This window comes from Rhinoraja longicauda, chromosome 11, assembly GCF_053455715.1.
Source record: "Rhinoraja longicauda isolate Sanriku21f chromosome 11, sRhiLon1.1, whole genome shotgun sequence".
NCBI lineage: Eukaryota > Metazoa > Chordata > Chondrichthyes > Rajiformes > Arhynchobatidae > Rhinoraja > Rhinoraja longicauda.
In genome coordinates, this window is record NC_135963.1 from 54,403,006 (window position 1) to 54,419,144 (window position 16,139).

The 16,139-nt window shown below is 47.7% G+C and overlaps 1 protein-coding gene across 1 annotated transcript; it reads right to left on the reverse strand.

Annotated features, from left to right (window-relative positions):
- Positions 1-856: 856 nt before the first annotated feature.
- Positions 857-15,416, reverse strand: LOC144598151 (regulator of G-protein signaling 4-like). The gene is made up of 5 exons (XM_078408043.1): positions 15,229-15,416; positions 6,923-6,979; positions 4,540-4,601; positions 2,462-2,628; positions 857-1,034 (listed from the first exon to the last, which is right to left on the reverse strand). Exons 2-5 carry the CDS (start codon positions 6,931-6,933, stop codon positions 876-878), a joined length of 399 nt encoding a protein of 132 aa, XP_078264169.1. The 5' UTR covers positions 6,934-6,979; positions 15,229-15,416; the 3' UTR covers positions 857-875.
- Positions 15,417-16,139: the final 723 nt, after the last annotated feature.

A 16,139-nucleotide genomic window follows, 5' to 3' on the forward strand; every position in this document is an offset into this window, starting at 1 on the left:
GAATCTCTAAACTAAACTAAAATTTAAAAAAAACAATTTTATTTCGTTTAGTTTGGTTTCGAGATTCAGCGTGGAAACAGGCCATTCGGCCCACCAAATCCGTGCCGACCATTGATCGCCCGTACACTAGTTCTTTGTTATCCCAGTTTCGCATCCTACACACTCGGGGCGATTTATAATTTACAGAAGCTAATTAACCTACAAACCCACACATCCTTGGGATGTGAGAGGAAACCGGAGCACCCGGAGAAAATCCCTGCCGTCACGGTGAGAATGTACAAACTCTAGGGTATTGTGTGGGGTTTTCTCCGGGTGCTCCGGTTTCCTCCCACACTCCAAAGTCGTGCAGGTTTGTAGGTTAATTGGCTTCTGTAAATTGTCCCTAGTGTGTAGGATAGAACTAGTGTATGGGTGATCGCTGGTCGGCGTGGACACTGTCGGCCGAAGGGCCTGTTTCCACGCAGCAACTCAAAACTCAACTAAACTATCTGAGCAAGGATGTGCTGCCGTTGGAGAGGGTCCAGAGGAGGTTTACGGGAATCTAGAAAAGCTAGAAACAAGAAACTGCAGATGCTGGTTTACAACAACAGACACAAAGTGCTGGAGTAACTCGGCAGGTCAGGCAGCACCTCAGAGAACGTGGACAGAGGACGTTTCTGGACGGGACCCTTCCTCAGAGAAAATCTACAGCATTGAGCTGTTGGCTTGCATCAGGACATGGAGAGATGGTTGGTTTCAGGTGTGCGGAGTGTTGATCACTTTGCTGATCAGTCCCAGGTAACCACAGGTAGATACAAAATGCTGGAGTAACTCAGCGGGACGGGCAGCATCTCTGGAGAGAAGGAATGGGTGACGTTTTGGGCCGAATCCCTTCTTCAGACAAGTCTCAGGTAACCGTCAGACCTCAGGAACCTAGGGTAGCAGTCCCTTGCCATCAGTCCGTAGATTACATTTTGTGCCACGTCAAAGCTGGTTTGTGTGGGCTTGTCCATGCTTCTGGTGATATTCTCTCGCGTTGTAAAATCAATGTTAATCTTTGGGAAAGAAAAGTAAAGGCATGAAATGCAGTGAGCAGTTTTGGGCCCCAGATACAGAATACAGAATACAGAATAGCCTTATTTGTCATTCGTTTTACCGAACGAGATTACTTTGCCAGCGGTACAAAAAACAAAAAAAACACAAGAGACACAACCCCAACACAAACATCCATCACAGTGACTCCAAACACCCCCTCACTGTGATGGAGGCAAAAAAAACTTCCTCTCTCTTCCCCCATGCCCCTCCCACGGACAGACAGCTCGACCCCTACTGAGGTGACCGACCGGCACAGCCCCCGCAAGGAGATGGAAGGTCCCGCGGCCGAGCTGCACCGGGCGATGGAAGGCCCCGCAGCCGAGCCGCACCGGGCGCTGTCCAGTCCCATGGCCGAGCCGCACCGGGCGCTGTTCAGCCCCGCGGCCGAGCCGCACCGGGTTCTGTTCAGTCCCGCGGCCGAGCCACACCGGGCGATGGAAGGCCCCACGGCCGAGCCGCACCGGGCGCTGTTCAGTCCCGCGGCTGTACCGGGCGATGGAAGGCCCTTCGGCCGCGCCGCACCGGCGATGGAAAGTCTCGCGGCCGAGCCGCACCGGGCGCTGTTCAGTCCCGCGGCCGAGCCGCACCGGGCGATGGAAGGCCCCGCGGCCGTACCGGGCGATGGAAGGCCCCGCGGGTCGGGCAGCATCTCGGGAGACAAAGGATGGGTCGAGAGCCTTCGTCAGACCTGCTGCCATTGGAGTGAGTCCAGAGTTTTTAAATGGAATATGTGATGGCTCTGGGCCTATACTTGCTGGGGCTAAGAAGGATAAGGGGGGCTCATCAAGTCTAATCCGCCATTCAATCATGGCTGATCTTTCCCTCGCAATCTCATTCTCCCGACTTCTCCCTATAACCCTTGACACCCGTACTAATCAAGAATCTGTCAATCTCCGCTTTAAAAATGCCCAATGACAATAGCCGTCTGTGGCAATGAATTCCACAGATTCACCACCCTCTGACTAAAGAAATCCCTCCTCACCTCCCTTCTAAAGGTAAGTCCTCTAATTTTGATGATGATGTGCCCACTGATACTATCACACACTTGGGACAATTCACAATTTACCAGTGATCCTCGCACACTAATACTATCACACACTCGGGACGATTCACAATTTACCGGTGATCCCCGCACACTAATACTATCACACACTCGGGACAATTCACAATTTTACAACCTAACCTACAAACCTGTACGTCTTTGGAGTGTGAGCGGAGACCGGAGCACCAGGGGGAAACCCACGCAGTCACAGGGAGACCATACAAACTTCATACAGATGGCATCTGTAGAGTCCGGATGGAACCCGGGTCTCTGGTGCTGTGAGGCAGCAACTCTACCGCTGCGCCACTGAAGTTATTCTTCAAACAACCGATCCAAATTCCATACCTCATTGGGTGCCTTGGTTTTTATGAATTGAGAGTATATCTTCGTGGCTTTGGAAGCCAGCTTCGTGGGAGACTTGATCTTCCTGTAGGCTTCACAGGCTAGCCAGAAGTCAATGTTCTCCTCGCTGAATTCTGTCCTGAGGAAGGCCCTGAAGGCAGCCTGACCAGCTGGCCGAAAGGAAGGCAGAGTTACTGTCTACCTCATTGGAGATCCTCAGACTATCTATAGTCGGACTTTAGCTTGCACTACACATTCTTCCCTTTCTCCTGCATCTGTACACTGTGGGCGGCTGGATTGTAATCATGTATATAGGTTTTTGGCTAAATGGATAGCACGCAACAAAAAAGCTTTTCACTGTACCCCGGTGCACGTGACAATAATAAACTAAGCTAAACTAAAAAAAGATGCAAGGTGCTGGAGTAACTCAGCGTCTTGGAGAACATGGATAGCTGACCTTTCAGGTCAGGACCCTTCTTGAGGCCATTGGGAACGTGTGAATGTAAGGACAGTGGGGAAGCGCTGGACACCTTCGGCAAGTTGCTCATCACCCGCAAACGTAACTACAGGGCCCCATGTATGAGCCACTGCCTCACAGCACCAGAGACCGGGGTTCAATACTGACCTCGGGTGCTGCCTGTGTGCGGAGTTTGTACGTTCTCCCTGTGACTGTGTGGGTTTCCTCCAGTTGCTCCGGTTTCCTCCCACACCACAGAGACGTGCCATTTTGCAGGTTAATTGGCCCTCTGTAAAATTGCCCCTAGTCGATGCGGAGTGGAATAACATAGAACTAATGTGAACAAGCGATCGATGGTCGGCGTGGACTTGATGGGCCAAAGGGCCTGTTTCCATGCTGTATTGCCAAACTCTACTCTCAATAATGAAGGAAGGCCTGATGGAACTATATACAATTGTGAGCGGCATAAATTGGGTAGACAGTCAGAACTTTTTTCCCAGGGTAAAAAAGGTCAAAGACATGATGGGAGGGCTTTAAGGTGAGACAGGCAAAGCTTAAAGGAAATGTGCGGAGAAGGTTTTTTACACAGAGGGTGGTGGGTGTCTGGAATGTGCCAGGGGTGGTGGTGGAGGCAGAAATGATAGTGGAGTTTAAGAAGTTTTTCAGATAGGCACATGGCCATGCAGGGAATGGGGGGATATGGATTTTGTGTGGGCAGATGAGATGAATTAGAACATAGAGAACAATCCAAGTCTGTCCAACCTCTCCTTTTACCTAATGCCCTCTAACCCGGGCAGCATTCTCGTAAACCTCCTCCACAGTCCACACCCTCTCCAAAGCCTCCACGTTCCTCCTGTAATAGACCAGGACTGCATGCGATACTCCAAATGCGGCCACACCGAAGTCACATAGAACTGCATCGTGACCTCCTGAGACGCGTACAAAGGATTTAACAAGGAGAGAAATACAGTATATATGCGCAGGAAGGAACTGCAGGTGCTGGTTTAAACCGAAGATAGACACAAAATGCTGGAGTAAATCAGCGGGACAGGCAGCATCTCTGGATAGAAGGAATGGGTGACTTCTTGGAAGGGTCTCGACCCGCGACGTCACCCATTCCTTCTCTCCGTAGATGCTGCCTGACCCGCTGAGTTACTCCAGCATTTTGTGTCTAAGTTCGAGAGAAATATATCCTGTCCACAACTGCTCTGTGTGATCAACGCCTGCTTAAGAAACTTACAAAATTCTTAAGGGGTTGGACAGGCTAGATGCAGGAAGATTGTTCCCGATGTTGGGGAAGTCCAGAACAAGGGGGTCACAGTTTAAGGATAAGGGGGAAGTCTTTTAGGACCGAGATGAGAAAGTTTTTTTTCACACAGAGTGTGGTGAATCTGTGGAATTCTCTGCCACAGAAGGTAGTTGAGGCCAGTTCATTGGCTATATTTAAGAGGGAGTTAGATGTGGCCCTTGTGTCTAAAGGGATCAGGGGGTATGGAGAGAAGGCAGGTACGGGATACTGAGTTGGATGATCAGCCATGATCACATTGAATGGCGGTGCAGGCTCGAAGGGCCGAATGGCCTACTCCTGCACCTATTTTCTATGTTTCGATGTTTCTATGGTTACCTTTGTGGTGCAGCAACTTATCCACCGACTCAGACCACAGCCTCGCCTCTTCAGGAGTTGCCCTGTGGGAACAGAACAGAATGGAATTGTCAACCTTAATACATTGTCCTCAGCAAAACTATAGTTAAAATGATTTTTGATCCATGACTCAGACCACAACCTCGCCTCTTTAGGAGTTGCCCTGTGGGAACAGGACAGAATGGAATTGTCAACCTTAATACATTGTCCTCAGCAAAACTATAGTTGAAATGATTTTTGATCCATGTGGTTTTGATCCATAGCAAGATTCTATTATATTCACTGCAGATTTTTTTTGTTGCAAAAACACAGATATATTTGGGTTCAGTTTAGTTTAGTTTAGGTTACTTTAGTTTAGTTTATTGACACGTGCACCAGGTACTGTGAAAAGCTTTGTGTTGTGTGCTAACCAGTCAGCGGAAAGTCTGAAGAAATGCTTCCACTCAAAACGTCACTCATTGCTTATCTCCAGAGATGCTGCCTGTCCCGCTGAGTTACTCCAGCATTTCATGTCGGTCAGTGGAAGCACTGTACATGATTACAATCGACCCATCCACATGACAAAGGGTATAACATTTAGCGCAAGATAAAGTCCAGCAAAGTCTGATTAAATAAAGATAGCTCTCTGGTTGTTGAGGGAACAGTCCAGTTGACTGATTCCGCTCTCTACTGATGAAGGCTTAGGTTTAGTTTATTGTTGTCTAAGGCACCAAGGTACAGCAAAACGTTTTTTTGTTGCACGCTATCCAGTCAGCGGAGAAACTGTACATGATTAGAGTCACAGTGTACAGATGCAGGATAAAAGGAATAACTTTTAGTGCAAGATAAAGTCCAGTAAAGTCCAATTAAAGATAGCCCGAGGGTCTCCAATGAGGTAGATAGAGGCTCAGCACCACTCTCCAGCTGTTGAGGGAATAGTTCAGTCGCCTGATAACAGCTGGGAAGAAACTGTCCCTGAATCTGGAGGTGTGCGTTTCCACACATCTGCACCTCTTGGCTGATGGGAGAGGGGAGAAGAGGGAGTGACCGGGGTGAATCTAGTCCTTGATTATGCTGGTGGTCTTGCCGAGGCAGCGTGAAGTGTAGACGAATAAATGAATGAATGAATGAATAAGTTTATTGGCCAAGTATGTGCACATACAAGGAATGTGCCTCGGTGCTCCGCTCACAAATAACAACACAAACTTACAGTTAACAATAAAGCATAAACACATCAAAACAATAAGGATACAACATTACGGTCTAAACATGTGGGTGAAAATAAACCAGATGGAATCAATGGAATGGAGGTTGGTTTGTGTGATGGTCTAGGCTGCATCCACAATTCTCTTCATATTGTGCTTGGGCAGCTTACAATCCACCGGTATGAACATTGACTTCTCTAACTTCAAGTAACCCTTGCTATTCCCCTCTCTCCATCCCTCCCACATCCTAGTTCTCTGACTAGTTTGTATACACTGGAGTTTAGAAGGATGAGAGGGGATCTTATCGAAACATATAAGATTATTAAGGGGTTGGACACGTTAGAGGCAGGAAGCATGTTCCCAATGTCGGGGGAGTCCAGAACCAGGGGCCACAGTTTAAGAATAAGGGGTAAGCCATTTAGAACGGAGACGAGGAAAAACTTTTTCAGTCAGAGAGTTGTGAATCTGTGGAACTCTCTGCCACAGAAGGCAGTGGAGGCCAATTCTCTGAATGCATTCAAGAGAGAGCTAGATAGAGCTCTTAAGGATAGCGGAGTCAGGGGGTATGGGGAGAAGGCAGGAACGGGGTACTGATTGAGAATGATCAGCCATGATCACATTGAATGGCGGTGCTGGCTCGAAGGGCCGAATGGCCTACTCCTGCACCTATTGTCTATTGTCTATTGTCTAGTTTGACTGTCCTCCTGATTAAATTTTATCTTTGTATGTTGTCATCTTCCCCTAGCTAGCAATGATCTATTCTACATTTTCCTTGTTCTGCATCCCCTTTGATGTTTCGTTTTCACACCTTACCCTTCCATACCTCTGTGTCTCCCTCTCCCCTGACTCTCAGTCTGAAGAAGGGTCTCGTCTCAAAACGTCACCCGTTCCTTCTCTCCAGAGATGCTGCCTGACCCGCTGAGTTACTCCAGCATTTTGCGTCTATCTTCGGTGTAAACCAGCATCTGCAGTTCCTTCCAACGCATTTCGTCTGCTTTGCTTGCAAATAAATTCTCGGAGGTCGGCAGGGGTTTGGAAACAAGATTGAGAATTCTGAAATCTTTACAATAATCGCAAAATGGTACTACGACAGAAAATGTAGGAACTGCTGCTGGAAAAACACACAGCTTTCACACTATATTTAATGGAGAGAAGGCAGGTTAAAATAAACGGTAACTCACTTTAGTGGCATGTTTCAGACCCTCTCCTGGCTCCAGAACTGACCTCTCGGTTGAGCTCTGTGGGCGTAGAAGTTCAATGCATTTAGCCTCCAGACCCTCATCGTTGTGATTAGTTAAATTAAATATTAAATCCGTTCATTGGAATTAAAATGCTCCAGTAAAGCCTTGGTAAACGTAAAGCCTTGGTAAGAGGCACAAGTCTCGGGCCCGAATCCTCACCCATTCCTTCTCTCCAGAGCCGCTGCCTGTCCCACCGACTTACTCCGGCACTTTGTGTCTAGACAAGGGAACTGCAGATGCTGCAAAGCTCAGGCCAAACATAAAAGGGAAAGATCGAATGAAAGGTACGGAAAGATTGAGAGGGGAAGTTAGATCAGCCGTGATTGAATGGCGGAGTAGTCTCGATGGGCTGAATGGCCCAATTCTCCTCCCATGATCATACCTTCTGAAGGTCTGATCATGGCGACTCTTTGCAGGCCGCCCCAGAAGATGCTCCACTATTATCATTCCACTGCAATCATTCCACTCTTTCGCTTGTGCCTGATATACTGTCTGCTTTGACTGGTTAGCATGCAAGATGGGCTTCTCACTGCAGATAAGCATAATGTACTGGAGTAGTTCAGCAGGGCAGGTAGCATATCTGGAGAAAAAGAAAAGGATTTGTTTTGGGTGGGTCTGAAGAAGGGCGTGTAGCGTAGGTTTACTAGGTTAATTCCCAGAATGGCGGGACTGTCATATGTTGAAAGACTGGAGCGACTAGGCTTGTATACACTGGAATTTAGAAGGATGAGAGGGGATCTTATCGAAACGTATAAGATTATTAAGGGGTTGGACACGTTAGAGGCAGGAAACATGTTCCCAATGTTGGGGGAGTCCAGAACCAGGGGCCACAGTTTGAGAATAAGGGGTAGGCCATTTAGAACTGAGACGAGGAAAAAACCTTTTCAGTCAGAGAGTTGTGAATCTGTGGAATTCTCTGCCTCAGAAGGCAGTGGAGGCCAATTCTCTGAATGCATTCAAGAGAGAGCTAGATAGAGCTCTTAAGGATAGCGGAGTCAGGGGGTATGGGGAGAAGGCAGGAACGGGGTACTGATTGAGAATGATCAGCCATGATCACATTGAATGGCGGTGCTGGCTCGAAGGGCCGAATGGCCTCCTCGTGCACTTATTGTCTATTGTCTATTGCCGAAGGGTTCTGACCTGAAACGTCACCCATTCCTTCTCTCGGGAGATGCTGCCTGACCCTCTCAGTTACTCCAGCACGTTATGTCCATCTTCAGTATAAACGAGCATCTGCAGTTCCTTCCTGCACACAAACCCCTCACTGTATCTCGGAACACGTGACAACAATAAACTAAAGTAAATAGTTTGTGGAACATGCTGTGAGCAGCGGGTAACCTTTGACCTATGATTCCCCACCACTTGGACCTTTATCGGGTCGTGTCTGGGTCAGGTGTTGAGATAGAAGCACATTGCTCCATTTGGTCAACAACGTCATTATCATCGCATCATACAACTATTAATGTGGTGAAAGACGTTGGACTTTGCTTTGTTCAGCTACTGCTGTGTTCCGTGCGCTATCTCCTGGTTGGTAAGTCCAGTGCATCTGTTTCTGTGCCTTCGCTTGCGGGCACCATTGTAAATGGCCAAGGAAACAGGCAAGAGAATAGTCTACCCAGTACCTCCACTGTCTACTGCTAAAGGCTTTGGTTTAGTTTATTATTAGACAATAGACAATAGACAATAGGTGCAGGAGGAGGCCATTCGTCCCTTCGAGCCAGCACCGCCATTCAATGTGATCATGGCTGATCATTCTCAACCAGTACCCCGTTCCTGCCTTCTCCCCATACCCACTGACTCCGCTATCCTTAAGAGCTCTATCTAGCTCTCTCTTGAATGCATTCAGAGAATTGGCCTCCACTGCCTTCTGAGGCAGAGAATTCCACAGATTCACAACTCTCTGACTGAAAAAGTTTTTCCTCACCTCAGTTCTAAATGGCCTACCCCTTATTCATAAACTGTGGCCCCTTGTTCTGGACTCTCCCAACATCGGGAACATGTTTCCTGCCTCTAACGTGTCCAACCCCTTAATAATCTTATACGTTTCGATAAGATCTCCTCTCATCCTTCTAAATTCCAGTGTTATTGTTAAGTGTACCGAGCGAGGTACAGCGAAAAGTTTTTTTGTTGCCTGCTATCCAGTCAGCGGAAAGACTGTGCATGATTACAGTCGAGACGTCCATAGTGTACAGATACTGGACAAAGGGAATAACATATAGCTGCAAGATAAAGTCCAGTAAAGCCCAATTAAAGATTGTCCGAGTGTCTACAATGAGGTGGATGGGAGGTCAGGACCGCTCTCTACTTGGTGATAGGATGGTTCAGTTGCCTGAGAACACCCGGGAAGAAACTGTCCCTGAATCTGGAGGTGTGCGTTTTCACACTTCTATACCTCTTGCCTGATTGGAGAGGGGAGAGGAGGAGGTGACCGGGGTGAGACTGGTCCTTGATTATGCTGCTGGCCTTGCCGAGGCAGCGTGAGGTGTAGATGTAGTCAATGGAAGGGAGGTTGGTTTGTGTGACGGTCTGGGCTGCGTCCACGACTCTCTGCAATTTCTTGCGGCCTTGGATGGAGCTGTTCCCAAACCGTGCTGTGATGCATCCCGACAAAATGCTTTCTTCGGCGCATCTGTCGGAGTTGGTGAGGGCTATTGGGAACATGTCAAACATCCGAAGCATTCGAAGGAAGGAGAGGCGTCGTGGTGCTTTCTTGGCCTAATGGCTATCAATATGGGTGGTCCGGGACAAGTTTAGATTTAGATTTAGAGATACAGCGCGGAAACAGGCCCTTCGGCCCACCGGGTCCGCGCCGCCCTGGAGTATTGTGTACGGTTTTGGTCTCCTAATCTGAGGAAAGACATTCTAGCCTTAGAGGGAGTACAGAGAAGGTTCACCAGATTGATCCCTGGGATGGCAGGACTTTCATATGAAGAAAGACTGGATAGACTGGGCTTATACTTGCTGGAATTTAGAAGACTGAAGGGGGATCTTATAGAAACATATAAAATTCTTAAGGGGTTGGAGAGGCTAGATGCGGGAAGATTGTTCCCGATGTTGGGGAAGTCCAGAACCAGGGGTCACAGTTTAAGGATAAGGGGAAGTCTTTTTGGACCGAGATGAGAAAACATTTCTTCACACAGAGAGTGGTGAGTCTGTGGAATTCTCTGCCACAGAAGGTAGTTGAGGCCAGTTCATTGGCTATATTTAAGAGGGAGTTAGATGTGGCCCTTGTGGCTAAAAGGATCAGGGGGTATGGAGAGAAGGCAGGTACAGGTTACTGAGCTGGATGATCAGCCATGATCATATTGAATGGTGGTGCAGGCTCGAAGGGCCGAATGGCCTACTCCTGCACCTATTTTCTATGTTTCTATGTTTCTATGCCCAGAGATCCCCGCACACTAACACTATCCTACACACACTAGGGACAATTTTTACATTTACCCAGTCAATTAACCTACACACCTGTACGTCTTTGGAGTGTGGGAGGAAACCGAAGATCTCGGAGAAAACCCACGCAGGTCACGGGGAGAACGTACAAACTCTGAACAGACGGCGCCCGTAGTCAGGATCGAACCTGAGTCTCCGGCGCTGCATTCGCTGTAAAGCAGCAACTCTACTGCTGCGCCACCGTGCCGCCGTTGCTGGTGATATTTACACCTAAGAAATTGAAGTACTCAACCAGCTCCACTTTGGTGCCATTCTGACCCGAAATTTCACCTGCCCATTCCCTCCACAGAGGCTGCCTGACGCGCTGTGTTCCTCCAACCCTTTGTGTGTTTGCTCAAAGTTCCAGCATCTGCAGTTCCATGTGTTGTCACTCTCTCCTGCTCTTCGAGAAATCCTTTCTATTTGCACTGTATCGATACTTGCCCAGTTGTGCGGCAGGGTGGCGCAGCGCTAGTGTTGCTGCCTCACAGCGCTAGAGACCCAGGTTTGATCCTGACCATGGGTGCTGTCTGTACAGAGTTTCTACGTTCTCCCTGTGACTGTGTGGGTTCTCTCCGGGTGCTCCGGTTTCCTCCCACACTCCAAAGACATGCAGGTTTGTAGGTGAATTGGCTTCTGTAAATTGTAAATTGTCCCTAGTGTGTAGGATAGTGCCAGTGTACAGGCAGGTCGCACGTCTGTGCGGACTTGGTGGGCCGAAGGACCTGTTTCCACTCTGTATCTCTAAAGTCTAATGTAAAGTCTAAAGTCAGTTGTTAAATGTTCTGATGTAGAAACAAGGAACGGCTGGGGCTGGTTGGCAAAAAAACGACACCAAGTGCTGGCGTAACTCAACGGGTCAGGCAGCATCTCTGGAGAACAGAGATCAACGATGTTTGGAAACATCTCAAACCATCACCTATCCATGTTCTCCAGAGATGCTGCCTGGCCCGCTGAGTTACTGCACCACTCTGCAGTCTTTCTCTGGTAATTGGAGCTGAGTCCGGATGATCTGATCTGTAAAATTAGACCAAGCCTTGAGAAAGGTCAAGGGAAGGTACAAGGGGAACTTCTGAGTCTTTAGTCTTTAGACTTTAGAGATACAGCGAGGAAACAGGCCCTTTGGCCCACCTTGTCCGCACTGACCAGCGATCACCCGCACACTAGTTCCACGCACAGCCTTGGGACAATTTTATAGCTTGCCAAAGCCAATTAACCTACAAATACAAACTTGTACGTCTTTGGAGTGTGGGAGCAAACGGGAGAACCCGGAGAAAAACCGCGCGGTCGCAGGGGGAACGTACAAACTCCGTACAGACAACACCCATGGTTAGGATCGAGCCCGGGTCTCTGGCGCTGTAAGGCAGTATCTCCACCACCGCGCCACCATGCTACCCTCTAAACAAGTTGCCATTGAGTATAACAAACTCAGGTTGCAGTCGGACTAGTTATTCCCTGGAATGCCAGTCATAGATAGCCCTATAGCATTGTCATAGACTTCCTCCAAACTAGGCGTGAACCCACAATCTTAAATGTCTGAAGAAGGGTCCCAACCCAAAATGTTGCGTATCCATGTCCTCCAGAAATGCTGTCTGACCCGCTGAGTTACTCTAGCAATTTGTGCCTTTTTTTGTTTTGTCCAATCTCACTTCAGATGCTGGTTTGCCAAAAAAAAAGACACAGAGTGCTGCCATAATGCAACGGGTGAGACAGCATCTCTGGAGAACATAGATTTGTGTTTGATGTCCCTTATCAGTCTGCAGAAAGGTCCCAACCCGAAACATCACCTATCCGAGTTCTCCAGGGATGCTGCCTGACCTCGCTGAGTTACTCCAGCACTCTGTGTCTTTTTTTGTTTTTGTTCTGTCCAGTCTCACTTCTAACTCGGAACATTCTGAGATGACGTCCCGAAGATGTGCAACAGAAATTGTGTCTTTTCCCTCCCACAATCTAAAATACAGCTTCATCCTGCTGCTCAGATTCATGGTCAAGCAGATATTGTCATAATCACTAGAATCGCTAAAGGATTCCTCGGTCATGAGCAGCAAATAATAAATCTATTCGGTTGTAAAGGAACATGAATGGAGAAGAAAGCCTACGGCATTATTATGAAGCTTTATTCTCATGTGAAAAACTAATGAAATGGGACACTTCCCTTTATCATCTCAATGAGTCATTAATTTGTCCCTGTAAACTAGCAATGCAAATTGATATGTGCAGGTTAATAGTTGGTACAATAAACAGCCAGATTAAACTACAGATTCTGCTGTTGGCCTGAAATAAACCTATGCCTTTCACATCAAAGTAGAGTTACCTGATGACTTGCTGGAAGTATAAGCTCCCAGCGCAACACTGGGGGACAATGAGCTCTTGGTATTTAGATTTGAGCGTCTATCATAAGGTCATAAGCAGAATTAGACCATTCGGCCCATCAAGTCTACTCTGCCATTCAATCATGGCTGATCTATCTCTCCCTCTGACCCCATTCTCCTGCTTTCTCCCCATAACCTCTGACACCTGTACTATCAAACCTTCCCCCCTCCCCCCCCCCCCCCCTCCACCATAACCTGTATCCATTTATTACCTGCCAGGCTTTGTCCTCCCCCCCCCCCCCCCCCCACCATCACCTGCATCCATTTATTACCTGCCCGGCTTTGTCCTTCCCCGCCTCTTTTGCACCTTTTTTCCCCACTACGTGGGCGGCACGGTAGCGCAGCGGTAGAGTTGCTGCTTTACAGCGAATGCAGCGCCGGAGACTCAGGTTCGATCCTGACTACGGGTGCTGCACTGTAAGGAGTTTGTACGTTCTCCCCGTGACCTGCGTGGGTTTTCTCCGAGATCTTCGGTTTCCTCCCACACTCCAAAGATGTACAGGTATGTAGGTTAATTGGCTGGGTAAATGTAAAAATTGTCCCTAGTGGGTGTAGGATAGTGTTAATGTACGGGGATCACTGGGCGGCACGGACTTGGTGGGCCGAAAAGGCCTGTTTCCGGCTGTATATATATGATATGATATGATACAATCAATGTGCAGCTTTGGTCTCCAAACTTGAGGAAGGATATTCTTGCTATTGAGGGAGTGCAGCTTAGGTTCACTAGGTTAATTCCCGGAATGGCGGGATTGTCATATGTTGAAAGACTGGAGCGACTGGGCTTGTATACTCTGGAATTTACAAGGATGAGAGGGGATCTTATTGAAACGTATAAGATTATTAAGGGATTGGACACGCTAGAGGCTGGAAACATGTTCCCAATGTTGGGGGAGTCCGGAACCAGGGGACACAGTTTAAGAATAAGGCATAGGGCATTTAGAACGAAGATGAGGAAAAACTTTTTCACTCAGAGAGTTGTGAAGCTGTGGAATTCTCTGCCTCAGAAGGCAGTGGAGGCCAATTCTCTGGATGCTTTCAAGAGAGCTAGATAGAACTCTTAATGATAGCGGAGTCAGGGGGTATGGGGAGAAGGCAGGAACGGGGTACTGATTGTGGATGATCAGCCATGATCATGGTGAATGGCGGTGCTGGCTCGAAGGGCCGAATGGCCTATTCCTGCACCTATTGTCTCTTGTCCATTGTCTATTTTCTATTATCTAATGTGAAGAAGGGTCCCGACCTAATGCTGCCTGACTCACTGTTACTCCAGCACTTTGTTACTCCAGCACAGTCTTTTGTTTTAAAGGGGGAAAAAAAAAGCCAGGCCACTTGCACTGAGAATAGACCACAGCCTGATAAGCACAGAAAATTCATCTCCACTTTTGCAGCATTTTGAGGGAACGGTGTTAAAGGAGATCTCAAAATTTAGGTCATCGACTTAAAGATCCGTCGTCTAGTTGATATTTTAAACATTCTGCAAATAACACAAGGAAAATACCAAAGATAGACACAAAATGTAAATCAGTGGGGAGGCAGCATCTCTGGAGAGAAGGAATGGGTGACGTTTCGGGTCAAGACCCTTCTCCAGACGGTCTTAACCCGAAACGTCACCCATCCCTTCCCTCCAAAGATGCTCCCTGTCCCGCTGAGTTACTCCAGCATTTTGTGTCTGCCTTTGGTGTAAACCAGCATCTGGTCCATTTCCTACACAGGGAAAAAACTAATATGTACCAATTTCTGTCTTGAAATAGAGCCCTGACCCAAAGTGTCGTCTGTCCATTCTCCTCCACAGATGCTGCCTGACCTACTGAGTTCCCCCAGCACTTTGTTTTTGTTCAATATTCCAGCATGTGCAGCCTCTTGTGTCTACATGTCCCAAATTGTGCCGTACCCTCTCAACCTTTGCACGCAGAACTTTGAAGGGAAGTTAAGTGTGATAGTGTGGGGGGAAAAAACTGCAGATGCTGGTTTAAATCGAAGGTAGACACATAATGCTGGAGTAACTCAGCGGGTCAGGCAGCATCTCTGGAGAGAAGGAATGGGTGACGTTTCAGGTCGGGACCCTTCTTCAGTGTGATAGTATTGCAGTTGGTCTTTGAAGAGTGCTGTGATATTTCACAACATCGCATAATCTTAGAGCCAGAACAGATAGTTCAGTTTAGTTCATTGTCACGTGTACCGAGGTACAGTGAAAAGCTTTTGGTGCGTGCTATACAGACAGCGGAAAGACAATACAAGATGACATTTGGGCCATTTACAGTGATACATGATACATGATAAGAGAATAACTTTTCATAGTAGAAAATTGGCCGTTTCTTTTGGAGTCGCTAAACAAATCGATTGAGTGGATCTCAAGTCACAAAGTGGATTGAGTAATTCGCACGACCAGAACTTACATAAAATTCTCTTGACTTGCTCTTGATTTGTTTAGGAATGGCAACGTCTTACCTGGATGTGTCTGATGTAGCTGGTTGGTTTACCTCTCCCGAGACCAGGAGGGACTTCTCTCCACATCAACCCTCTCCGAATCGGGACACAACTAGTCTTTGCTTGCTGCCAACGATTTATAGCAAGTGTGGCTCCACCTTTGACTTTGAAATGGGAAGGAGTGGAGCGTGAGATGGTGGAATTGGAGCTGATCGGACCTGCGTCGGTAAGTTTTGCAGAAGCCTATTGTACTTCTGTAATGAAGTCCTCTCGTTCAAGCTCAAGGTTAGTATCTGGCCCAAAATAGCAAAGTTCACTGCTTCATTTGGAAACACTGATATTTGTTCTATGAAAATAAGCAGTGAGTCAATGACCAAATGCAAATATTTGGTGGTGTTTGTGATCTCTTCTGCTCGAAGGAGACATGGTTAAATGGTTTAGGAAAGATTTTGATTTCCATATTTCCTCATACCACAGCAGGCAATTCAGACATTGAATCTATACAGTAATCCCCCTCCCTCTCTTATTTCCCTGCAACCTCCCTCTCATATGCACAGAAGAGCATGGAAAAATAAACTTTCTGTTTAGACTCACGGCACTTTGCTTTGAAAGGATCCATTTGCAATACAAATCAGTAAATCGGCACAGCTGCAGATGAGATCAATTTCCAAAATAAGGGCGTCACGATGGCACAGCTGGTAGAGCCACTGCCTCACAGCGCCAGAGATTCGGGTTCCATCCTCACCTCGGGTGCTGTCCGCGTGAGTGGAGCTTGCACGCTCTCTCCGTGACCGCGTGGGTTTTCTCCAGGCGCTCCGGTTTCCTCCCACATCCCAAAGACGCACAGGTTTGCCTGTCTGTCTATCTGTAGGCTAGGCCGGAGGTGCAGAAGCCCTGGCTTGACTGGGCTGGCCTGGGTCAGCCTGTCTGGT

Bases quoted from the DNA above. Each gene is read 5' to 3' on its own strand.
- LOC144598151 (XM_078408043.1), bottom strand. The intron at 2,629-4,539 runs GTAACCATAGAA...CCTTTCGGCCAG, and splicing joins TAAGTTGCTGCACCACAAAG to CTGGTCAGGCTGCCTTCAGG. The intron at 1,035-2,461 runs GTATGGAATTTG...TCTTTCCCAAAG, and splicing joins AAACCAAGGCACCCAATGAG to ATTAACATTGATTTTACAAC.